At 35.7% G+C, this 22,729-nt stretch overlaps 7 protein-coding genes across 7 annotated transcripts; 6 read left to right on the top strand and 1 right to left on the bottom strand.

Moving 5' to 3' along the window:
* Nucleotides 1-357, bottom strand: LOC132560453 (putative nuclease HARBI1). The gene has a single exon (XM_060225115.1). The coding sequence runs from the start codon at nucleotides 355-357 to the stop codon at nucleotides 1-3; it is 357 nt and encodes a 118-aa protein (XP_060081098.1).
* Nucleotides 358-5,128: 4,771 nt separating this feature from the next.
* On the top strand, nucleotides 5,129-6,190 carry LOC132560452 (beta-1,3-galactosyltransferase 1-like). The gene has a single exon (XM_060225114.1). It carries the CDS (start codon nucleotides 5,129-5,131, stop codon nucleotides 6,188-6,190), a length of 1,062 nt encoding a protein of 353 aa, XP_060081097.1.
* A 1,755-nt stretch (nucleotides 6,191-7,945) lies between these two features.
* Nucleotides 7,946-9,007, top strand: LOC132560451 (beta-1,3-galactosyltransferase 1-like). The gene has a single exon (XM_060225113.1). The coding sequence runs from the start codon at nucleotides 7,946-7,948 to the stop codon at nucleotides 9,005-9,007; it is 1,062 nt and encodes a 353-aa protein (XP_060081096.1).
* A 1,593-nt stretch (nucleotides 9,008-10,600) lies between these two features.
* Nucleotides 10,601-11,809, top strand: LOC132560450 (beta-1,3-galactosyltransferase 1-like). The gene has a single exon (XM_060225112.1). It carries the CDS (start codon nucleotides 10,601-10,603, stop codon nucleotides 11,807-11,809), a length of 1,209 nt encoding a protein of 402 aa, XP_060081095.1.
* A 1,063-nt stretch (nucleotides 11,810-12,872) lies between these two features.
* On the top strand, nucleotides 12,873-14,081 carry LOC132560448 (beta-1,3-galactosyltransferase 1-like). Its single transcript, XM_060225111.1, has one exon. It carries the CDS (start codon nucleotides 12,873-12,875, stop codon nucleotides 14,079-14,081), a length of 1,209 nt encoding a protein of 402 aa, XP_060081094.1.
* A 1,065-nt stretch (nucleotides 14,082-15,146) lies between these two features.
* Nucleotides 15,147-16,355, top strand: LOC132560447 (beta-1,3-galactosyltransferase 1-like). The gene has a single exon (XM_060225110.1). It carries the CDS (start codon nucleotides 15,147-15,149, stop codon nucleotides 16,353-16,355), a length of 1,209 nt encoding a protein of 402 aa, XP_060081093.1.
* Nucleotides 16,356-17,579: 1,224 nt separating this feature from the next.
* Nucleotides 17,580-18,641, top strand: LOC132560446 (beta-1,3-galactosyltransferase 1-like). The gene has a single exon (XM_060225109.1). The coding sequence runs from the start codon at nucleotides 17,580-17,582 to the stop codon at nucleotides 18,639-18,641; it is 1,062 nt and encodes a 353-aa protein (XP_060081092.1).
* Nucleotides 18,642-22,729: the final 4,088 nt, after the last annotated feature.

The raw sequence follows: 22,729 nt of genomic DNA, 5'->3' as shown, positions 1-22,729 counted from the left end.
TCACATTATCTGATGTAGAACGACGCATGCTTTCGTAATCAAAATAGCGTTCTCGGGTGTGGTCTGCAAATGCGTCAACAGACATCGGAAGCGCATGGCAGGTATCCCAAATGGGTTTTCGACCACCCTCCTGCCACGGGATGTACGATAATTGAAGACTCTTTCGTCGTGCTCAAGGTAATGGTGGGAGTATGGTTTCATGAGGTATGTACGCAGAGGAAAGGCGTCATCTCCAACAATAAAATATGGTGAAATATCGTTATCATTGGGTAGACGCTCTGGGGGTGGAAGGCCAAGGGTTTTCTGTCGAAGAGCAGGTTCCAGGGTTGACTCATTGAAGACACCAGCATCAGACATGGATTATTTCGCACCAACGTTCACCCACAAAAACTTATAGTCTGCGTCGACAAGCCCCAAGAGCACAATGGAGAAAAAACCCTTAGTTACCATATGCGGTACCGGAATGTCGTGGCTTCTTGATGGCGATGTGTTTGCCGTCTATGGCTCCTTAGCAATGAGGGTAGGACATGAAATCTCCCGAGATTCCCTCATGAGCTCCTGCATTAACGTATCATAGTGTCCTAGGGTGGTACGCCAGGGTTTTACCCAAACCGTTCGTCTTCCCGACGGACCCGCTGGTGTTCCAATACAACTATAGCTGCAATAACAGTTTACCGTTGCCGTTGGTTCTGCCTCAGTTGTTACCTCAAGCGCTCCAGTTGTAGCCGCTGTGGTAGCATCAACGCCATTTTCCAGAAGATTCCAGAAACAAATCGAATTCTTATCGCTAATATTCTAACTGTGCCTTACGGTGACCGCACGGTCGCCGTACTGTCGCCGCACGATATCTTTAACATCGTACGGCCACCATACGGATACCGCAAGATCAACGTAAGGTAACCGTACGAGTTTTTAAAAATCGTACGGTGGCCGTACGGTGACCGTGCAATGATCGTACGATTTATAAGAACCAGGGACGGGTGAAAAACCGTAAGTCACTTTATGGACACCGTACGGTGACATTGGGTTGTAGACGCGGCGTCTTTGCGGTCTACGGCGTCTTTGCGGCGTTAGGGTTTTTGGGGAAAAAATTAACGCGGAGTTGAATAAAATCGCAAGCATTACGGCGAATTTCCGGTGAGTTTGCGGCGAGCAAAAATCGTGAGTTTACCGTAAGGTGACCGTACGGCCATCGTAAGATTTGGGGCTTACGGTCGCCGCAAAGGCGCCTTAAACTCGCCGTAAGCCATATGTGACTGGAGTATAAGTATAAACCTCCATTTGGTTCTTTTTCTATTCTCAAATGGAAACGAATGCAGGATATTGTTTAATCTCATAACTTAGACATTGTAGTAACATTCGTGATTGTATTTATTACGCTGATTGGTACTATGACAATCCTCACTTTTCATCACTTGTTGACGTCGCATATGACACTATGGATTTGTTGAAGTCACGATGGGAACTTTCAGCCAGTTCCGCTAGGCCATATAAACTTTTACATCAACAAATGGTGAAATGGATTTTATTACTAGGTACACTGATAGTAGGATGTTTATCTAATAACTGTGTTTATTCTTCTAGACAGGGATCGTATTGTGTTCATCAAAAAGGTATACATTCTGGATCTTCCTTAAACTGAACACTATGAGCATAGATAAATAAATTAAATCTTTATGAAGCTGACATACCATGCATGGCATAAAATCCGGCATCATATCAAAGAAAGCCTTGAATACAGCTACAGTAGAATATAGCAGTCTATCATAATTTTCCAGTGACATAAATGTAAAGGCGGACAAATTGTTCAAACTTTACATGTCCTCATTGCACGATTTGTAAATGGTGACTGAATTTGAGTTCTGTGATCTTTGGTTTGTTTTCAAAGAACAATTTTCTATCCGATGTCTCCCTTGAGACTTCCCCAGTTTTAGCCTTTATTTGAGCGTTTGCCCCTGTTGAGAAAGGCTTTTTGTTCCCAACACATAACGATGGTAGTTACAACTCACTGCTTACTCTCAGCCATATTTTACTTCTAAGACTGGTTTGCCTGTTATCTGTGTAATGTAACCCTACAGACTGGTATGCTAGGTACCTTTTGCAGTATACACGTGGTACTACTATAATGTCGGCATCATGCAGTTCCCCGCCATCGCAGGGATGCGACATACACGAACATATTGCATCATCCAATAAACATGTGTTTGCACCCCACATATATGGAAAAGCCGTTCTTAAATGGCCATAACTTTTTATAGAACGTTACCCAGTGTAAAACCAAACAGCATAATTATAATTTAACAAAAAAAAAAAAAAAAAAAATGATAATAAAAACTAGAAATTGTTTGAAACCATTTAACGGGCTTTTCACCTAAATTGTTTCCAAATGTCAACGCTCTGGTGGTTACTTTATTGAGAAAAAGCCTTTTTACAATCTTAACATAATTGACCCCAGTGACATTGAAATTGGGTCAGGGCCATTTGGTTATTGAGAAGAATTTTTTTTTGTTACCAAAAATAGCACTTCTGAAATTTGACCTCTTCGAAAAACCGGAAGTTCAGCCAGTACGGCAATTCTAATGCATGCATTTAGTAGCTTTTCAGCAAGTTGCTTGACAAATATCAATACTTTGAACATTTCATTTAATACGAAAATGTCTTATAAAATCTTTAACATATTTGACCTCAGTGACCTTAAAAGTAGGTCAAAGTCAATCATATTAACAAACTTGGTCCTTTATCCTGGCATGCTGCAGACACAACAACGAAACCCTGGGTCATTTGGTTATTAAGAAGTTTTTTCAAAATTTAGCTCTGAAAATTGCACATTCGATCTTTGACCTTTAACCGAAACCGGAAGTTGTCATTTTATAGAAATAAGTTTCAAGAGAAATGTTATTGATATTTAATTCTACATCACATATCCAAAGTTAAATTCAATACATTAAGCCGGTCATGGCGGTAATTTTGTTTTTCAAACCGGGTTCAAAATTTCCTCAATTGGTAAAATACACATGGGGAAACTTTTTCATACCAATTAAATAAGATTTTTATTTAAGATCTTGGAATAATTTTAATTCGAACTTTTTGTCGGCATTTTTAAAAGATCAACGGAAATCTTCAAAATGGCGTAAAACGGTTACGGAAAAAGTGGAGACATCAAATTCATAAGATAATCATTGTGCATTGATTGATGGAAGAATTTTTCAAAAATCTTGAAAAATGAAAATTTTCAAAAATTTGTGACCTTTGACCCAACAGCGAACATTTTTGTTCAGCATATTTTCTAATAACATGTCATGACAAAAAAATAAATAAGGAAATTCTCTACAAATAATTTAATTGCACAAACTCTCTACAACGAATGATTTTTAATTTACAGCTGTTTTAATATTATTTTAGTTTGTGACGTCATGTTGGATGTTTAACCTATTTGAAAATGTTCCTGTAGCACCTTCAGGCCTTCATTAAAACATACTAACAAAACCGTAAACCTTTCTTTCACTCATCTAAAAGTAGAGACGCCACAAAATACGGAAATAAAAGAAGAAGAATAAGAAACTTCACAAAAACAATAAAAAAAGATTTCCTTGGGAAACGACTTTGGTATTGTACGATTGTTCGAGAGACACACAAGTGAATAGCTCTGCCAAATAATGTATCAATCTGCACCATGTACAACCACCACGTCCGAAAGTGAAATTTCAGAAACGAAGACGGTAACCGAGGAACACAAAAACCGGTCTCGACAAAAACCAGAAATGATAAGAGAAAATGAAAATAAATTACATTCTGAAATAAAACCAAGTTACGGAATAATTCAAGCCTGAAATCAGTGTATCTCTTATCGTATATATCCTTCATAATTTTGCCATTATCATAATGGAAGACTTCACGATCCCACCACATTTTTCGAGTAAATAATTCTGATTATCAATTACAAAAGGCCGTATCTGTCTGTGTAGATAAAAAGCGTCCGGCGATGACTGTTTCAATTACAACGTCGTCTACTACAGAAGGATATAATTGATCATCGAGAGCTAACGATTACTTTGATAATAGGAATACGCAATTAAAAAAAATTTCACTTGGATATTCGTGAAAATTGATTTTTATTTTGACAAATCCCACAACTGTTAAATGACCATCTCGTCATTAGTGATTTATTGGTAAATCCTAACGTTGAAGGACTTTTTTTCAGTTATGATTTTTTTTTATTCTTCCTTGTGTTTCTGGTTGCACGATGGGTGATGCCAAAAGTCTAAAATAACTAAATCAGATTGGTCAGATTTCTACGTTCAACATCGGACATATTCGTTTAAACTTAGTCGGAGTGAAGTCGTAAACTCTCTTTCCGCTCCTTGAATATATTGATAAAACGACAATGGTCTTCATCTTCATTTCGAACATTAATTAGCGATTTTCCCGCTGAAAATTTTGATAAAAAATATATTTGTGTTGATAGCATTGTGAATGCGTTATTTCATCATTGAGCTAATTTGTCAAATGCACTGACGAAGTGTTGAAATTTAATTACACATAATAAAGAGGTTTGCGGTAATAAATGGAATATTTAACAGTGGGAAATTAATGTGTATTCTAACTTAGTTACTTTGTAAAATATTATATATTGATGACATTGAAAACATGTGCATTATGAACATGTATATACTTGCAATGAATTCACATGCAATCACACCCAAACAAATTGCAATAAAAATAGAGGATGAACACCCACAACCTGACATGTCCCCTTATCAGTGATTTTTTTTCCTGTTCATATTTCACTTGATTAGATAAAGAAACTTGATTAAAAAACGTGTGTACATATTTACTGATAACGTTATTGCGCTTTGTATTCATAGAGTAACACAGGATAGGTTCTATACCAATGCTCGGATTCATGTAGATGACGGAAAAACCTAGAGCTGACTGCTTTTAAACATAAATCATAAGTTCACTTCACATCATGGCTAAGAGATATCTACTAAAGATGATACTACCATTGTTCGCATGTGTGCTGGTGTATATTTGGTTAAATAGAACGAACAAGAAGAAACACTCGGAACTCCTCTTAAGACATAGCACAAAAACCCGACTGAGGGATAACTCTAGGATGTTATTCAATATGAGGAATACAACCGAGTTAAACCTTATTGGTCACATGAATTTTAACAACGCACGAACAACATCGATAGAATCGTCAGCGTTGCCGTCGCCATCGTCATCATCAGAAAAACAAACACCGATGTCTTCTTTAACAGCAAATTTGACAGCAACAACAACACCGAGCACGAGTGCCGAGCCAACAACTACCTTCGACCCTCTCGCCCGTCTTGATAACTGCTCAAACTGTTTCCTTCATAACTTTAACTTTATTCATGTCAACAAAGACATATGCAGTGTGAAACAAACTTCCGACATAGACGTTGTTATTTTAATCTCGACAACACCTGGTAATCGACACAAAAGAGAGGTAATTCGAAGGACATGGCTAAACATTTCTAAAAACAATACATCAAACGTAAGGTACGTCTTCCTGCTGGGTTCCCAGTCTAACAAGCCATTGAAACAGGATATAACTCGAGAGTTTGCTAAATATAAGGATATCGTGCAAGAGGATTTCATCGACAGCTACAATAATCTGACACTAAAAACATTAATGGGATTTAAGTGGGCTAATTTGTTTTGTTCTTCTGCCAAATTTGTGATGAAAACTGATGACGACGTATATGTCAATGTTCGGAATTTGTTAGAAAGCGTGAAAAATCATGAAAAACAACTTGAGAATTCTGTTGGAGGATATTGTAAACACGTTGCGTTACCTGTCCGAGATAGCAGATTTAAATGGTATGCGTCATTTCGTCAGTACCCGAGGTCGGTGTACCCAGGATACTGTTCAGGAACAGGGTACGTTACTAGTATGACTACAATGAGAAAAGTCTATACTATATCAAAAGACGTGCCATTTTTTTACCTTGAGGATGTATATATATCGTTATGTATTGAACAGCTTAGTTATACACTGACGAGTCTACAGGGATTTAACCCTGTTCTTGTGCCATTAGACAGCTGTGTATATAAGGGACCATATATGGTAACCTCGCATGGTCTGACTCCAGAAAACATGGTGTCTATGTTTACACAGGATTGCATAACAGAAAACACTACTAGAATTGATAACATTTGAATAGAGTTGATCCTTCCACAAATAGCCGAAGTTCATGTTATTTTTTAAGTTGCAAAGCATTTTGAAATGACAACTTTGTGATTCGCTGCTTTGACTTCGGTACTGTGGTTCCATTACTGTAAGTACTGGTAATATACAGTAGAAATTGTATAAAATTTCTTCATCAGACATATCCATTTATGCAGATTGTTTTCTCTCCATTTCTCGATGCAAATATATATATATCCATCTAGCTTTGACCACTTGATAATGATTGGAAGCGCCATCTTATGGCGAGTCTGTCGGGATTCACTTTTTAGTAATTTAATTTCTGTTTACGATTATATATATACAACTGGCCTGTGTGGATCGCTGTCATTCAACAATGTGAATATAACCAGACTTCACCAACATAAAGAATCTAAATATCTTACAATATATACAAAAATGAAACAATAAATATAAAGTAAACTGCCATTGTGTTGTCCTTTAGAATTCTTCGATGGTACTTAGTGCCTAAAAATATTGATACTGAGGAGGGGACCGAAGACAATTAATATTGGTCGACAGGAATCTTAGAATCTAGATGACTAGATGAAAAGGTTAACTAGCCTTACATTAATCAGATAACATTTTTTTTGTCGTATCCGATCAATTTGAAAAGAACGACGATTAAATGCGTATACGCTGAACTGTGCAATTATTCCAATGTTTTAAGTACGTTAACATATGAATAATACTTCAAACTAATGGTAATTTAAAACAATAACTATAAAAAAATGGGGAAATATTTGGCTTGCATATATCGATTAATTATCATGCGATGAAGGGCACCTTGATCGTTCGGAGTGAAAAATACATTGTGTCATCAGACATGAATATTTCTTGTCACCTAATGTGGCATGTTTACGTTTCAAACCTATTACGTGAACATGCATATTTCAGTGGTAGTTTCTTTAGCGCTTTTCCCGCTGAAAGTATTTCCAGAAAATATCATCTTGTTGATAGCAATCATTGTAGATGTGCTATTTCATCATTGCGCTTATTTTCCAAACGCACAGACAAAGTGATGAAATTTCATTGCATAGAAGTAAGAATGTTTGCGGTATTGAATGAATTATTAAACAGGGTGAAATTAATGTGTATTTTCATTAAGTTACATCGAAAAAATGATATTTTGATTACATTGAACATAGATGCAATGATTGTAATAATGAAAACGACATGGAATATATTTGAACATGTATGTGCATGCCATGCATTAATATACATACCGTCTCTAATATAACCTCACATACAAACACACACAAACACGTTTGCTAAAGTAATTTATTTTCATCGCAGGGTTGATAGAGGATCAACGCTGTCAACACCTGAAACGTCCCCTTATCAGTTTAATCTGTCTTCTGTGAATATTTCAGTTGACTTGATAGGGCTAAGATAGTTGAAAATTTGAAAAATGTGTTTTCAGGTACATATTTATTGATAACGTTATTGCGTTTTGTATTCATAGAGTAACACAGGATAGGTTCTATACCAATGCTCGGATTCATGTAGATGACGGAAAAACCTAGAGCTGACTGCTTTTAAACATAAATCATAAGTTCACTTCACATCATGGCTAAGAGATATCTACTAAAGATGATACTACCATTGTTCGCATGTGTGCTGGTGTATATTTGGTTAAATAGAACGAACAAGAAGAAACACTCGGAACTCCTCTTAAGACATAGCACAAAAACCCGACTGAGGGATAACTCTAGGATGTTATTCAATATGAGGAATACAACCGAGTTAAACCTTATTGGTCACATGAATTTTAACAACGCACGAACAACATCGATAGAATCGTCAGCGTTGCCGTCGCCATCGTCATCATCAGAAAAACAAACACCGATGTCTTCTTTAACAGCAAATTTGACAGCAACAACAACACCGAGCACGAGTGCCGAGCCAACAACTACCTTCGACCCTCTCGCCCGTCTTGATAACTGCTCAAACTGTTTCCTTCATAACTTTAACTTTATTCATGTCAACAAAGACATATGCAGTGTGAAACAAACTTCCGACATAGACGTTGTTATTTTAATCTCGACAACACCTGGTAATCGACACAAAAGAGAGGTAATTCGAAGGACATGGCTAAACATTTCTAAAAACAATACATCAAACGTAAGGTACGTCTTCCTGCTGGGTTCCCAGTCTAACAAGCCATTGAAACAGGATATAACTCGAGAGTTTGCTAAATATAAGGATATCGTGCAAGAGGATTTCATCGACAGCTACAATAATCTGACATTAAAAACATTAATGGGATTTAAGTGGGCTAATTTGTTTTGTTCTTCTGCCAAATTTGTGATGAAAACTGATGACGACGTATATGTCAATGTTCGGAATTTGTTAGAAAGCGTGAAAAATCATGAAAAACAACTTGAGAATTCTGTTGGAGGATATTGTAAACACGTTGCGTTACCTGTCCGAGATAGCAGATTTAAATGGTATGCGTCATTTCGTCAGTACCCGAGGTCGGTGTACCCAGGATACTGTTCAGGAACAGGGTACGTTACTAGTATGACTACAATGAGAAAAGTCTATACTATATCAAAAGACGTGCCATTTTTTTACCTTGAGGATGTATATATATCGTTATGTATTGAACAGCTTGGTTATACACTGACGAGTCTACAGGGATTTAACCCTGTTCTTGTGCCATTAGACAGCTGTGTATATAAGGGACCACATATGGTAACCTCGCATGGTCTGACTCCAGAAAACATGGTGTCTATGTTTACACAGGATTGCATAACAGAAAACACTACTAGAATTGATAACATTTGAATAGAGTTGATCCTTCCACAAATAGCCGGAGTTCATCTTATTTTTTTAAGTTGCAATGCATTTTGAAATGACAACTTTGTGATTCGCTGCTTTGACTTCGGTACTGCGGTTCCATTACTGTAAGTACTGGTGATATACAGTAGAAATTGTATAAAATTTCTTCATCAGACATATCCATTTATACAGATTGTTTTCTCTTCATTTCTCGATGCAAATATATATATCCATCTATCTTTGACCACTTGATAATGATTGGAAGCGCCATCTTACGGCGCGTCTGTCGGGATTCACTTTTTAGTAATTTAATTTCTGTTTACCATTATATATACAACTTGCCTGTGTGGATCGCTGTCATTCAACAATGTGAATATAACCAGACTTCACCAACATAAAGAATCTAAATATCTTACAATATATACAAAAATGAAACAATAAATATGAAGTAAACTGCCATTGTGTTGTCCTTTAGAATTCTTCGATGGTACTTAGTGCCTAAAAATATTGATACTGAGGAGGGGACCGAAGACAATTAATATTGGTCGACAGGAATCTTAGAATCTAGATGACTAGATGAAAAGGTTAACTAGCCTTACATTAATCAGATAACATTTTTTTTGTCGTATCCGATCAATTTGAAAAGAACGACGATTAAATGCGTATACGCTGAACTGTGCAATTATTCCAATGTTTTAAGTACGTTAACATATGAATAATACTTCAAACTAATGGTAATTTAACACAATAACTATAAAAAAATGGGGAAATATTTGGCTTGCATATATCGATTAATTATCATGCGATGAAGGGCACCTTGATCGCTCGGAGTGAAAAATACATTGTGTCATCAGACATGAATATTTCTTGTCACCTAATGTGGCATGTTTACGTTTCAAACCTATTATGTGAACATGCATATTTCAGTGGTAGTTTCTTTAGCGCTTTTCCCGCTGAAAGTATTTCCAGAAAATATCATCTTGTTGATAGCAATCATTGTAGATGTGCTATTTCATCATTGCGCTTATTTTCCAAACGCACAGACAAAGTGATGAAATTTCATTGCATAGAAGTAAGAATGTTTGCGGTATTGAATGAATTATTAAACAGGGTGAAATTAATGTGTATTTTCATTAAGTTACATCGAAAAAATGATATTTTGATTACATTGAACATAGATGCAATGATTGTAATAATGAAAACGACATGGAATATATTTGAACATGTATGTGCATGCCATGCATTAATATACATACCGTCTCTAATATAACCTCACATACAAACACACACAAACACGTTTGCTAAAGTAATTTATTTTCATCGCAGGGTTGATAGAGGATCAACGCTGTCAACACCTGAAACGTCCCCTTATCAGTTTAATCTGTCTTCTGTGAATATTTCAGTTGACTTGATAGGGCTAAGATAGTTGAAAATTTGAAAAATGTGTTTTCAGGTACATATTTATTGATAACGTTATTGCGTTTTGTATTCATAGAGTAACACAGGATAGGTTCTATACCAATGCTCGGATTCATGTAGATTACGGAAAAACCTAGAGCTGACTGCTTTTAAACATAAATCATAAGTTCACTTCACATCATGGCTAAGAGATATCTACTAAAGATGATACTACCATTGTTCGCATGTGTGCTGGTGTATATTTGGTTAAATAGAACGAACAAGAAGAAACACTCGGAACTCCTCTTAAGACATAGCACAAAAACCCGACTGAGGGATAACTCTAGGATGTTATTCAATATGAGGAATACAACCGAGTTAAACCTTATTGGTCACATGAATTTTAACAACGCACGAACAACATCGATAGAATCGTCAGCGTTGCCGTCGCCATCGTCATTATCAGAAAAACGAACACCGATGACTTCTTTGACAGCAACAACAACACCGAGCACGAGCACCAAGCCAACAACTACCATCGACCCTCTCGCACGTCTTGACAACTGTTCAAACTGTTTCCTACATAACTTTAACTTTATTCATGTCAACAAAGACATATGCAGTGTGAAACAAACTTCCAACATAGACGTTGTTATTTTAATCTCGACAACACCTGGTAATCGACACAAAAGAGAGGTAATTCGAAGGACATGGCTAAACATTTCTAAAAACAATACATCAAACGTAAGGTACGTCTTCCTGCTGGGTTCCCAGTCTAACAAGCCATTGAAACAGGATATAACTCGAGAGTTTGCTAAATATAAGGATATCGTGCAAGAGGATTTCATCGACAGCTACAATAATCTGACATTAAAAACATTAATGGGATTTAAGTGGGCTAATTTGTTTTGTTCTTCTGCCAAATTTGTGATGAAAACTGATGACGACGTATATGTCAATGTTCGGAATTTGTTAGAAAGCGTGAAAAATCATGAAAAACAACTTGAGAATTCTGTTGGAGGATATTGTAAACACGTTGCGTTACCTGTCCGAGATAGCAGATTTAAATGGTACGCGTCACTTCGTCAGTACCCGAGGTCGGTGTACCCAGGATACTGTTCAGGAACAGGGTACGTTACTAGTATGACTACAATGAGAAAAGTCTATACTATATCAAAAGACGTGCCATTTTTTTACCTTGAGGATGTATATATATCGTTATGTATTGAACAGCTTAGTTATACACTGACGAGTCTACAGGGATTTAACCCTGTTCTTGTGCCATTAGACAGCTGTGTATATAAGGGACCATATATGGTAACCTCGCATGGTCTGACTCCAGAAAACATGGTGTCTATGTTTACACAGGATTGCATAACAGAAAACACTACTAGAATTGATAACATTTGAATAGAGTTGATCCTTCCACAAATAGCCGGAGTTTATCTTATTTTTTTTGGTTGCAAAGCATTTTGAAATGACAACTTTGTGATTCGCTGCTTTGACTTCGGTACTGCGGTTCCATTACTGTAAGTACTGGTAATATACAGTAGAAATTGTATAAAATTTCTTCATCAGACATATCCATTTATGCAGATTGTTTTCTCTTCATTTCTCGATGCAAATGTATATATCCATCTAGCTTTAACCACTTGATAATGACTTGATAGGGCTAAGATAGTTGAAAATTTTAAAATTTAACAAATGAAAAATACATTGTGTCATCAGACATGAATATTTCTTGTCACCTAATGTGGCATGTTTACGTTTCAAACCTATTATGTGAACATGCATATTTCAGTGGTAGTTTCTTTAGCGTTTTTCCCGCTGAAAGTATTTCTAGAAAATATCATCTTGTTGATATCAATCATTGTAGATGTGCTATTTCATCATTGCGCTTATTTTCCAAACGCACAGACAAAGTGATGACATTTCATTGCACAGAAGTAAGAATGTTTGCGGTATTGAATTAATAATTAAACAGGGTGAAATTAATGTGTATTTTCATTAAGTTACATCGAAAAAATGATATTTTGATTACATTGAACATAGATGCAATGATTGTAATAATGAAAACGACATGGAATATATTTGAACATGTATTTGCATGCCATGCATTAATATACATACCGTCTCTAATATAACCTCACATACAAACACACACAAACACGTTTGCTAAAGTAATTTATTTTCATCGCAGGGTTGATAGAGGATCAACGCTGTCAACACCTGAAACGTCCCCTTATCAGTTTAATCTGTCTTCTGTGAATATTTCAGTTGACTTGATAGGGCTAAGATAGTTGAAAATTTGAAAAATGTGTTTTCAGGTACATATTTATTGATAACGTTATTGCGTTTTGTATTCATAGAGTAACACAGGATAGGTTCTATACCAATGCTCGGATTCATGTAGATTACGGAAAAACCTAGAGCTGACTGCTTTTAAACATAAATCATAAGTTCACTTCACATCATGGCTAAGAGATATCTACTAAAGATGATACTACCATTGTTCGCATGTGTGCTGGTGTATATTTGGTTAAATAGAACGAACAAGAAGAAACACTCGGAACTCCTCTTAAGACATAGCACAAAAACCCGACTGAGGGATAACTCTAGGATGTTATTCAATATGAGGAATACAACCGAGTTAAACCTTATTGGTCACATGAATTTTAACAACGCACGAACAACATCGATAGAATCGTCAGCGTTGCCGTCGCCATCGTCATTATCAGAAAAACGAACACCGATGACTTCTTTGACAGCAACAACAACACCGAGCACGAGCACCAAGCCAACAACTACCATCGACCCTCTCGCACGTCTTGACAACTGTTCAAACTGTTTCCTACATAACTTTAACTTTATTCATGTCAACAAAGACATATGCAGTGTGAAACAAACTTCCAACATAGACGTTGTTATTTTAATCTCGACAACACCTGGTAATCGACACAAAAGAGAGGTAATTCGAAGGACATGGCTAAACATTTCTAAAAACAATACATCAAACGTAAGGTACGTCTTCCTGCTGGGTTCCCAGTCTAACAAGCCATTGAAACAGGATATAACTCGAGAGTTTGCTAAATATAAGGATATCGTGCAAGAGGATTTCATCGACAGCTACAATAATCTGACATTAAAAACATTAATGGGATTTAAGTGGGCTAATTTGTTTTGTTCTTCTGCCAAATTTGTGATGAAAACTGATGACGACGTATATGTCAATGTTCGGAATTTGTTAGAAAGCGTGAAAAATCATGAAAAACAACTTGAGAATTCTGTTGGAGGATATTGTAAACACGTTGCGTTACCTGTCCGAGATAGCAGATTTAAATGGTACGCGTCACTTCGTCAGTACCCGAGGTCGGTGTACCCAGGATACTGTTCAGGAACAGGGTACGTTACTAGTATGACTACAATGAGAAAAGTCTATACTATATCAAAAGACGTGCCATTTTTTTACCTTGAGGATGTATATATATCGTTATGTATTGAACAGCTTAGTGATACACTGACGAGTCTACAGGGATTTAACCCTGTTCTTGTGCCATTAGACAGCTGTGTATATAAGGGACCATATATGGTAACCTCGCATGGTCTGACTCCAGAAAACATGGTGTCTATGTTTACACAGGATTGCATAACAGAAAACACTACTAGAATTGATAACATTTGAATAGAGTTGATCCTTCCACAAATAGCCGGAGTTTATCTTATTTTTTTTGGTTGCAAAGCATTTTGAAATGACAACTTTGTGATTCGCTGCTTTGACTTCGGTACTGCGGTTCCATTACTGTAAGTACTGGTAATATACAGTAGAAATTGTATAAAATTTCTTCATCAGACATATCCATTTATGCAGATTGTTTTCTCTTCATTTCTCGATGCAAATGTATATATCCATCTAGCTTTAACCACTTGATAATGACTTGATAGGGCTAAGATAGTTGAAAATTTTAAAATTTAACAAATGAAAAATACATTGTGTCATCAGACATGAATATTTCTTGTCACCTAATGTGGCATGTTTACGTTTCAAACCTATTATGTGAACATGCATATTTCAGTGGTAGTTTCTTTAGCGCTTTTCCCGCTGAAAGTATTTCCAGAAAATATCATCTTGTTGATAGCAATCATTGTAGATGTGCTATTTCATCATTGCGCTTATTTTCCAAACGCACAGACAAAGTGATGAAATTTCATTGCATAGAAGTAAGAATGTTTGCGGTATTGAATGAATTATTAAACAGGGTGAAATTAATGTGTATTTTCATTAAGTTACATCGAAAAAATGATATTTTGATTACATTGAACATAGATGCAATGATTGTAATAATGAAAACGACATGGAATATATTTGAACATGTATTTGCATGCCATGCATTAATATACATACCGTCTCTAATATAACCTCACATACAAACACACACAAACACGTGTTTGCTAAAGTAATTTATTTTCATCGCAGGGTTGATAACGGATCAACGCTGTCAACACCTGAAACGTCCCCTTATCAGTTTAATCTGTCTTCTGCGAATATTTCAGTTGACTTGATAGGGCTAAGATAGTTGAAAATTTGAAAAATGTGTTTTCAGGTACATATTTATTGATAACGTTATTGCGTTTTGTATTCATAGAGTAACACAGGATAGGTTCTATACCAATGCTCGGATTCATGTAGATTACGGAAAAACCTAGAGCTGACTGCTTTTAAACATAAATCATAAGTTCACTTCACATCATGGCTAAGAGATATCTACTAAAGATGATACTACCATTGTTCGCATGTGTGCTGGTGTATATTTGGTTAAATAGAACGAACAAGAAGAAACACTCGGAACTCCTCTTAAGACATAGCACAAAAACCCGACTGAGGGATAACTCTAGGATGTTATTCAATATGAGGAATACAACCGAGTTAAACCTTATTGGTCACATGAATTTTAACAACGCACGAACAACATCGATAGAATCGTCAGCGTTGCCGTCGCCATCGTCATTATCAGAAAAACGAACACCGATGACTTCTTTGACAGCAACAACAACACCGAGCACGAGCACCAAGCCAACAACTACCATCGACCCTCTCGCACGTCTTGACAACTGTTCAAACTGTTTCCTACATAACTTTAACTTTATTCATGTCAACAAAGACATATGCAGTGTGAAACAAACTTCCAACATAGACGTTGTTATTTTAATCTCGACAACACCTGGTAATCGACACAAAAGAGAGGTAATTCGAAGGACATGGCTAAACATTTCTAAAAACAATACATCAAACGTAAGGTACGTCTTCCTGCTGGGTTCCCAGTCTAACAAGCCATTGAAACAGGATATAACTCGAGAGTTTGCTAAATATAAGGATATCGTGCAAGAGGATTTCATCGACAGCTACAATAATCTGACATTAAAAACATTAATGGGATTTAAGTGGGCTAATTTGTTTTGTTCTTCTGCCAAATTTGTGATGAAAACTGATGACGACGTATATGTCAATGTTCGGAATTTGTTAGAAAGCGTGAAAAATCATGAAAAACAACTTGAGAATTCTGTTGGAGGATATTGTAAACACGTTGCGTTACCTGTCCGAGATAGCAGATTTAAATGGTACGCGTCACTTCGTCAGTACCCGAGGTCGGTGTACCCAGGATACTGTTCAGGAACAGGGTACGTTACTAGTATGACTACAATGAGAAAAGTCTATACTATATCAAAAGACGTGCCATTTTTTTACCTTGAGGATGTATATATATCGTTATGTATTGAACAGCTTAGTGATACACTGACGAGTCTACAGGGATTTAACCCTGTTCTTGTGCCATTAGACAGCTGTGTATATAAGGGACCATATATGGTAACCTCGCATGGTCTGACTCCAGAAAACATGGTGTCTATGTTTACACAGGATTGCATAACAGAAAACACTACTAGAATTGATAACATTTGAATAGAGTTGATCCTTCCACAAATAGCCGGAGTTTATCTTATTTTTTTTGGTTGCAAAGCATTTTGAAATGACAACTTTGTGATTCGCTGCTTTGACTTCGGTACTGCGGTTCCATTACTGTAAGTACTGGTAATATACAGTAGAAATTGTATAAAATTTCTTCATCAGACATATCCATTTATGCAGATTGTTTTCTCTTCATTTCTCGATGCAAATGTATATATCCATCTAGCTTTAACCACTTGATAATGACTTGATAGGGCTAAGATAGTTGAAAATTTTAAAATTTAACAAATGAAAAATACATTGTGTCATCAGACATGAATATTTCTTGTCACCTAATGTGGCATGTTTACGTTTCAAACCTATTATGTGAACATGCATATTTCAGTGGTAGTTTCTTTAGCGCTTTTCCCGCTGAAAGTATTTCCAGAAAATATTATCTTGTTGATAGCAATCATTGTAGATGTGCTATTTCATCATTGCGCTTATTTTCCAAACGCACAGACAAAGTGATGAAATTTCATTGCATAGAAGTAAGAATGTTTGCGGTATTGAATGAATTATTAAACAGGGTGAAATTAATGTGTATTTTCATTAAGTTACATCGAAAAAATGATATTTTGATTACATTGAACATAGATGCAATGATTGTAATAATGAAAACGACATGGAATATATTTGAACATGTATGTGCATGCCATGCATTAATATACATACCGTCTCTAATATAACCTCACATACAAACACACACAAACACGTGTTTGCTAAAGTAATTTATTTTCATCGCAGGGTTGATAACGGATCAACGCTGTCAACACCTGAAACGTCCCCTTATCAGTTTAATCTGTCTTCTGCGAATATTTCAGTTGACTTGATAGGGCTAAGATAGTTGAAAATTTGAAAAATGTGTTTTCAGGTACATATTTATTGATAACGTTATTGCGTTTTGTATTCATAGAGTAACACAGGATAGGTTCTATACCAATGCTCGGATTCAGGTAGATGACGGAAAAACCTAGAGCTGACTGCTTTTAAACATAAATCATAAGTTCACTTCACATCATGGCTAAGAGATATCTACTAAAGATGATACTACCATTGTTCGCATGTGTGCTGGTGTATATTTGGTTAAATAGAACGAACAAGAAGAAACACTCGGAACTCCTCTTAAGACATAGCACAAAAACCCGACTGAGGGATAACTCTAGGATGTTATTCAATATGAGGAATACAACCGAGTTAAACCTTATTGGTCACATGAATTTTAACAACGCAAGAACAACTTCGATAGAATCGTCAGCGTTGCCGTCGCCATCGTCATCATCAGAAAAACAAACACCGATGTCTTCTTTAACAGCAAATTTGACAGCAACAACAACACCGAGCACGAGTGCCGAGCCAACAACTACCTTCGACCCTCTCGCCCGTCTTGATAACTGCTCAAACTGTTTCCTGCATAACTTTAACTTTATTCATGTCAACAAAGACATATGCAGTGTGAAACAAACTTCCGACATAGACGTTGTTATTTTAATCTCGACAACACCTGGTAATCGACACAAAAGAGAGGTAATTCGAAGGACATGGCTAAACATTTCTAAAAACAATACATCAAACGTAAGGTACGTCTTCCTGCTGGGTTCCCAGTCTAACAAGCCATTGAAACAGGATATAACTCGAGAGTTTGCTAAATATAAGGATATCGTGCAAGAGGATTTCATCGACAGCTACAATAATCTGACACTAAAAACATTAATGGGATTTAAGTGGGCTAATTTGTTTTGTTCTTCTGCCAAATTTGTGATGAAAACTGATGACGACGTATATGTCAATGTTCGGAATTTGTTAGAAAGCGTGAAAAATCATGAAAAACAACTTGAGAATTCTGTTGGAGGATATTGTAAACACGTTGCGTTACCTGTCCGAGATAGCAGATTTAAATGGTATGCGTCATTTCGTCAGTACCCGAGGTCGGTGTACCCAGGATACTGTTCAGGAACAGGGTACGTTACTAGTATGACTACAATGAGAAAAGTCTATACTATATCAAAAGACGTGCCATTTTTTTACCTTGAGGATGTATATATATCGTTATGTATTGAACAGCTTGGTTATACATTGACGAGTCTACAGGGATTTAACCCTGTTCTTGTGCCATTAGAAAGCTGTGTATATAAGGGACCACATATGGTAACCTCGCATGGTCTGACTCCAGAAAACATTGTGTCTATGTTTACACAGGATTGCATAACAGAAAACACTAATAGAAATGATAACATTTGAATAGAGTTGATCCTTCCACAAATAGCCGGAGTTCATCTTATTTTTTTAAGTTGCAATGCATTTTGAAATGACAACTTTGTGATTCGCTGCTTTGACTTCGGTACTGCGGTTCCATTACTGTAAGTACTGGTGATATACAGTAGAAATTGTATAAAATTTCTTCATCAGACATATCCATTTATATAGATTGTTTTCTCTTCATTTCTCGATGCAAATATATATATCCATCTAGCTTTGACCACTTGATAATGATTGGAAGCGCCATCTTATGGCGCGTCTGTCGGGATTCACTTATTAGTAATTTAATTTCTGTTTACGATTATATATACAACTTGCCTGTGTGGATCGCTGTCATTCAACAATGTGAATATAACCAGACTTCACCAACATAAAGAATCTAAATATCTTGCAATATATACAAAAATGAAACAATAAATATGAAGTAAACTGCTATTGTGTTGTCCTTTAGAATTCTTCGATGATACTTAGTGCCTAAAAATATTGATACTGAGGAGGGGACCGAAGACATTTAAAATTGGTCGACAGGAATCTTAGAATCTAGATGAAAAGGTTAACTAGCCTTACATTAATCAGATAATGGTAATTTAAAAAATGAATATAAAATAGGGAAAATATACAACTTACATATATCGATTAATTATTATACGATGAAGGACACCTTTGTCACTCGGGGTGAAAAAATACATTGTGTCATCAGACATGAATATTTCTTGTCACCTAATGTGGCATGTTTACTTTTCAAACCTATTACGTGAACATGCATATTTCAGTGGTAGTTTCTTTTGCGCTTTTCCCGCTGAAAGTATTTCTAGAAATATCTTGTTGATAGCAATCGTTGTAGATGTGCTATTTCATCGTTGCGCTTATTTTCCAAACGCACAGACAAAGTGATGAAATTTCATTGCATAGAAGTAAGAATGTTTGCGGTATTGAATGAATTATTTAACAGGGTGAAATTAATGTGTATTTCATTAAATTACATCGAAAAAATGATATTTTGATTACATTGAACATAGATGCAATGATTGTAATAATGAAAACGACATGGAATATATTTGAACATGTATTTGCATGCCATGCATTAAAATACATACCGTCTCTAATATAACCTCACATACAAACACATACAAACACATGTTTGCTGAAGTTATTTCTTTTCATCGCAAGATTGATAGAGGATCAACGCTGTCAACACCTGAAACGTCCCATTATCAGTTTAATCTGTCTTCTGTGAATATTTCAGTTGACTTGATAGGGCTAAGATAGTTGAAAATTTGAAAAATGTGTTTTCAGGTACATATTTACTGATAACATCATTGCGTTTTGTATTCATAGAGTAACACAGGATAGGTTCTCTACCAATACTAGGAATGTTTCGGTACTGCGGTACAATTAGTACACGTACCTGTAATATGCTGTAGAAATTGTATATAAATTCTTCATCAGACATATCCATTCATATAGATATTTTTCTCTTATTTTTTTATGCATATTGCTTTGATCACTTGATAATGATTTGAAGCACCACCTGACGTCTGTCGGATTTCACGTTTAATTAACTGAATTTCTGTTTACAATACACATACAACTTGCATGTTTGGATCGCTGCCATTCAACAATGTAAACATAACCAGACTTAAAGTATCTAAATATTTTATGTTTACAAAAATCAAACAATAATTAATTGATTGATTGGTCAGGAAAACGTAACAGTTATCCTATTTTTTGAGATTTTGAATTAAGATTGAGAATGTAGCAAACATCATCGACACACGATTTGTCGCATCAGGATTAACTAGAAGCTCTCTCCCACTCACCACTATAGAATATCGTTACTGCTTACCTGTCATGTATGCTCTCTGAGCCTCTCCATTCACTCTGTGACACTATATATATCCGTTTGAATTGTGACGGGCCCGTTTGTTCAAATTTTCGGTTTGATTTATTATCTTTTAAACACAGAGTTGCTGCTTGGTTAGATATTAAAATGTTTTTCATATCAATAATTTTATCTCCTTGATAAGTGTAAACGTACATATTATGGCGGTACGCTTAGAATAAGAATTTGATTGCGCCAGAATCAGTACGTTTACAGTATGATGTGTTTTAACTGCTTTACCCTTGTAATTTGCATGGTGGAACCAGTGAACGGAACGAATAACTTTTTATTTCCAAGAAATGCATAATTAGGACAATCATATATGTTGCCGTTTCTGCAATACTTCGAGATCACATAAAAGACACGTAGAGCACTCTTCGTCAATCAGCATCTAATGTCAGATTTGCTGGCTCCTAAAAGTAGAGACTGAGTTTTCAATGATATGTTGAACATATCATGCTGAAACCGACAAGTGGCAATCTGGTTTTTCAGTTGTCCATGGAACACATTCAATTATGTTTAACTGGTCTTGTGAACAAATAACCAATATTGTGATGGACACAAAGTTTGACAAGGTCGTAAAGACACAAAGTGACAGACTTAATATATAATGTATACCGTCAACCAGTGCATTTAAAATCTTTGAAACAGTCGTGATGAAACAGAATGGTACTGAGAAAATAAATTACATACTTGAAGATTATATAAATCACAACTTCATATGTCCCTCTTTATTTCTAGAAGACATCGCAGAACCCTTAGTTCATTTCGTTGTGGTAACCTGTCTGTTGAAATATAAACTTATATTTGAACGAGAACTTTAATCTGATTTAAATTATCAGCTATTTTTACATACTCTAAGAATAATTTGTATATTTTAGTATTGTTACAGTGAAGACAAATCGGTGTTTATCATGTCCATGAGGATATTATCATGGAAGTTGTCGTTTCATGTACATAATTAGGCGATGATTCTGAAACATCACTTTATATTTTTCGATTTAAACCGATACTGTTGAGGTGAATTATATAGTATATAATGCTGGTTCTTACCATGTCTCGTAAGTCAATACATGGCTAGATATTAATAAGCTACAGTGTTTTACGTAAACATTTTTATTTGTGGATTAATCTGATATTTCATTAGTAATCAATCATAACATGACTCTCTGTTTCTACCACGTTTTTACATGCAAAATATATTCTTTCACTTAATGGTAATTGTTCATACCAAAATGTTATCGATGCGTATCGATGTAACACAACCCTTAAATAATTCAAATGCAGTACAAAATGGTTGGTTCCGGTTTATGAACAGTTAGATGCTTTCCTACTGGAAAGACAAAATTTATCAAGACCGTACGTGTGCAATGTACATAATTTTCTAAAACATTATCAATATTTTCAACCTAGTTTTCAATCGAACATCAAACATGTCGTTATCAACATTCTGGCCGCTAGGCATGGTAGAATTAAACATCTGGAGAAAAGACTTATTGTTATTGTTATGTTTCTTATTCTTCTTATTATTATTCCGAAATTTGTGAACTCCAAATCTTTTTATTGTTAAGATAAACATTTATAGCATATCCAGTATATTGTAGGTATGTATCTGAAGGTGTCAATGCCTTTTCAGTCCAAATCCAAAAAAAAAAAATCCAATATGGCCGCCATGACTTCATACGTTAACAACTTTAAAATAGCCGTATCTCGAAAATCGTTGATTGTACAGAGTTCGTGCATTTGTATTATTTGTAGATACTTTCCATATCTAACTTTTGTCCGTTACATATAATACTTAATATGTCAAATTAAAAAGCTCGTTGTTGGGTCAAAAGTCACACATTTTATTATCTGCTTTTTTATCATTACTTTTTTTTTTTTTTTTTTTTGAAAATGTCAACTTTTGGTTTTCGGTATGGTTCAAATTTCGAATAAAAAAACTCAGCTACACCTTACTGTCGTCACTGGTCAACAGTGCTGAACTAAGCTACACTTCACTCTCGTAACTGGTCAATGGTGCAGAACTCAGCTACACTTCACTGTCGTAACTGGTCAACAGTGCAGAACTCAGCTACACTTCACTGTCGTAACTTTTCAACAGTGCTGAACTCAGCTACACTTCACTTTCGTAACTGGTCAACAGTGCTGAACTCAGCTACACTTTACTGTCGTAACTGGTCTACAG

The sequence above is a fragment of the Ylistrum balloti genome, unplaced genomic scaffold (genome assembly GCF_031769215.1).
Source record: "Ylistrum balloti isolate Yb309-2 unplaced genomic scaffold, AGI_CSIRO_Ybal_v1 Utg371064, whole genome shotgun sequence".
Lineage (NCBI taxonomy): Eukaryota > Metazoa > Mollusca > Bivalvia > Pectinida > Pectinidae > Ylistrum > Ylistrum balloti.
Note: the sequence above shows the minus strand (reverse complement) of the source record. Positions and strands in the feature narration are given on the sequence as shown.

Coding starts and splice junctions, on each gene's coding strand:
- LOC132560453 (XM_060225115.1), bottom strand. CDS start 357: ATGTCTGATGCTGGTGTCTTCAATGAGTCAACCCTGGAACCTGCTCTT.
- LOC132560452 (XM_060225114.1), top strand. CDS start 5,129: ATGAGGAATACAACCGAGTTAAACCTTATTGGTCACATGAATTTTAAC.
- LOC132560451 (XM_060225113.1), top strand. CDS start 7,946: ATGAGGAATACAACCGAGTTAAACCTTATTGGTCACATGAATTTTAAC.
- LOC132560450 (XM_060225112.1), top strand. CDS start 10,601: ATGGCTAAGAGATATCTACTAAAGATGATACTACCATTGTTCGCATGT.
- LOC132560448 (XM_060225111.1), top strand. CDS start 12,873: ATGGCTAAGAGATATCTACTAAAGATGATACTACCATTGTTCGCATGT.
- LOC132560447 (XM_060225110.1), top strand. CDS start 15,147: ATGGCTAAGAGATATCTACTAAAGATGATACTACCATTGTTCGCATGT.
- LOC132560446 (XM_060225109.1), top strand. CDS start 17,580: ATGAGGAATACAACCGAGTTAAACCTTATTGGTCACATGAATTTTAAC.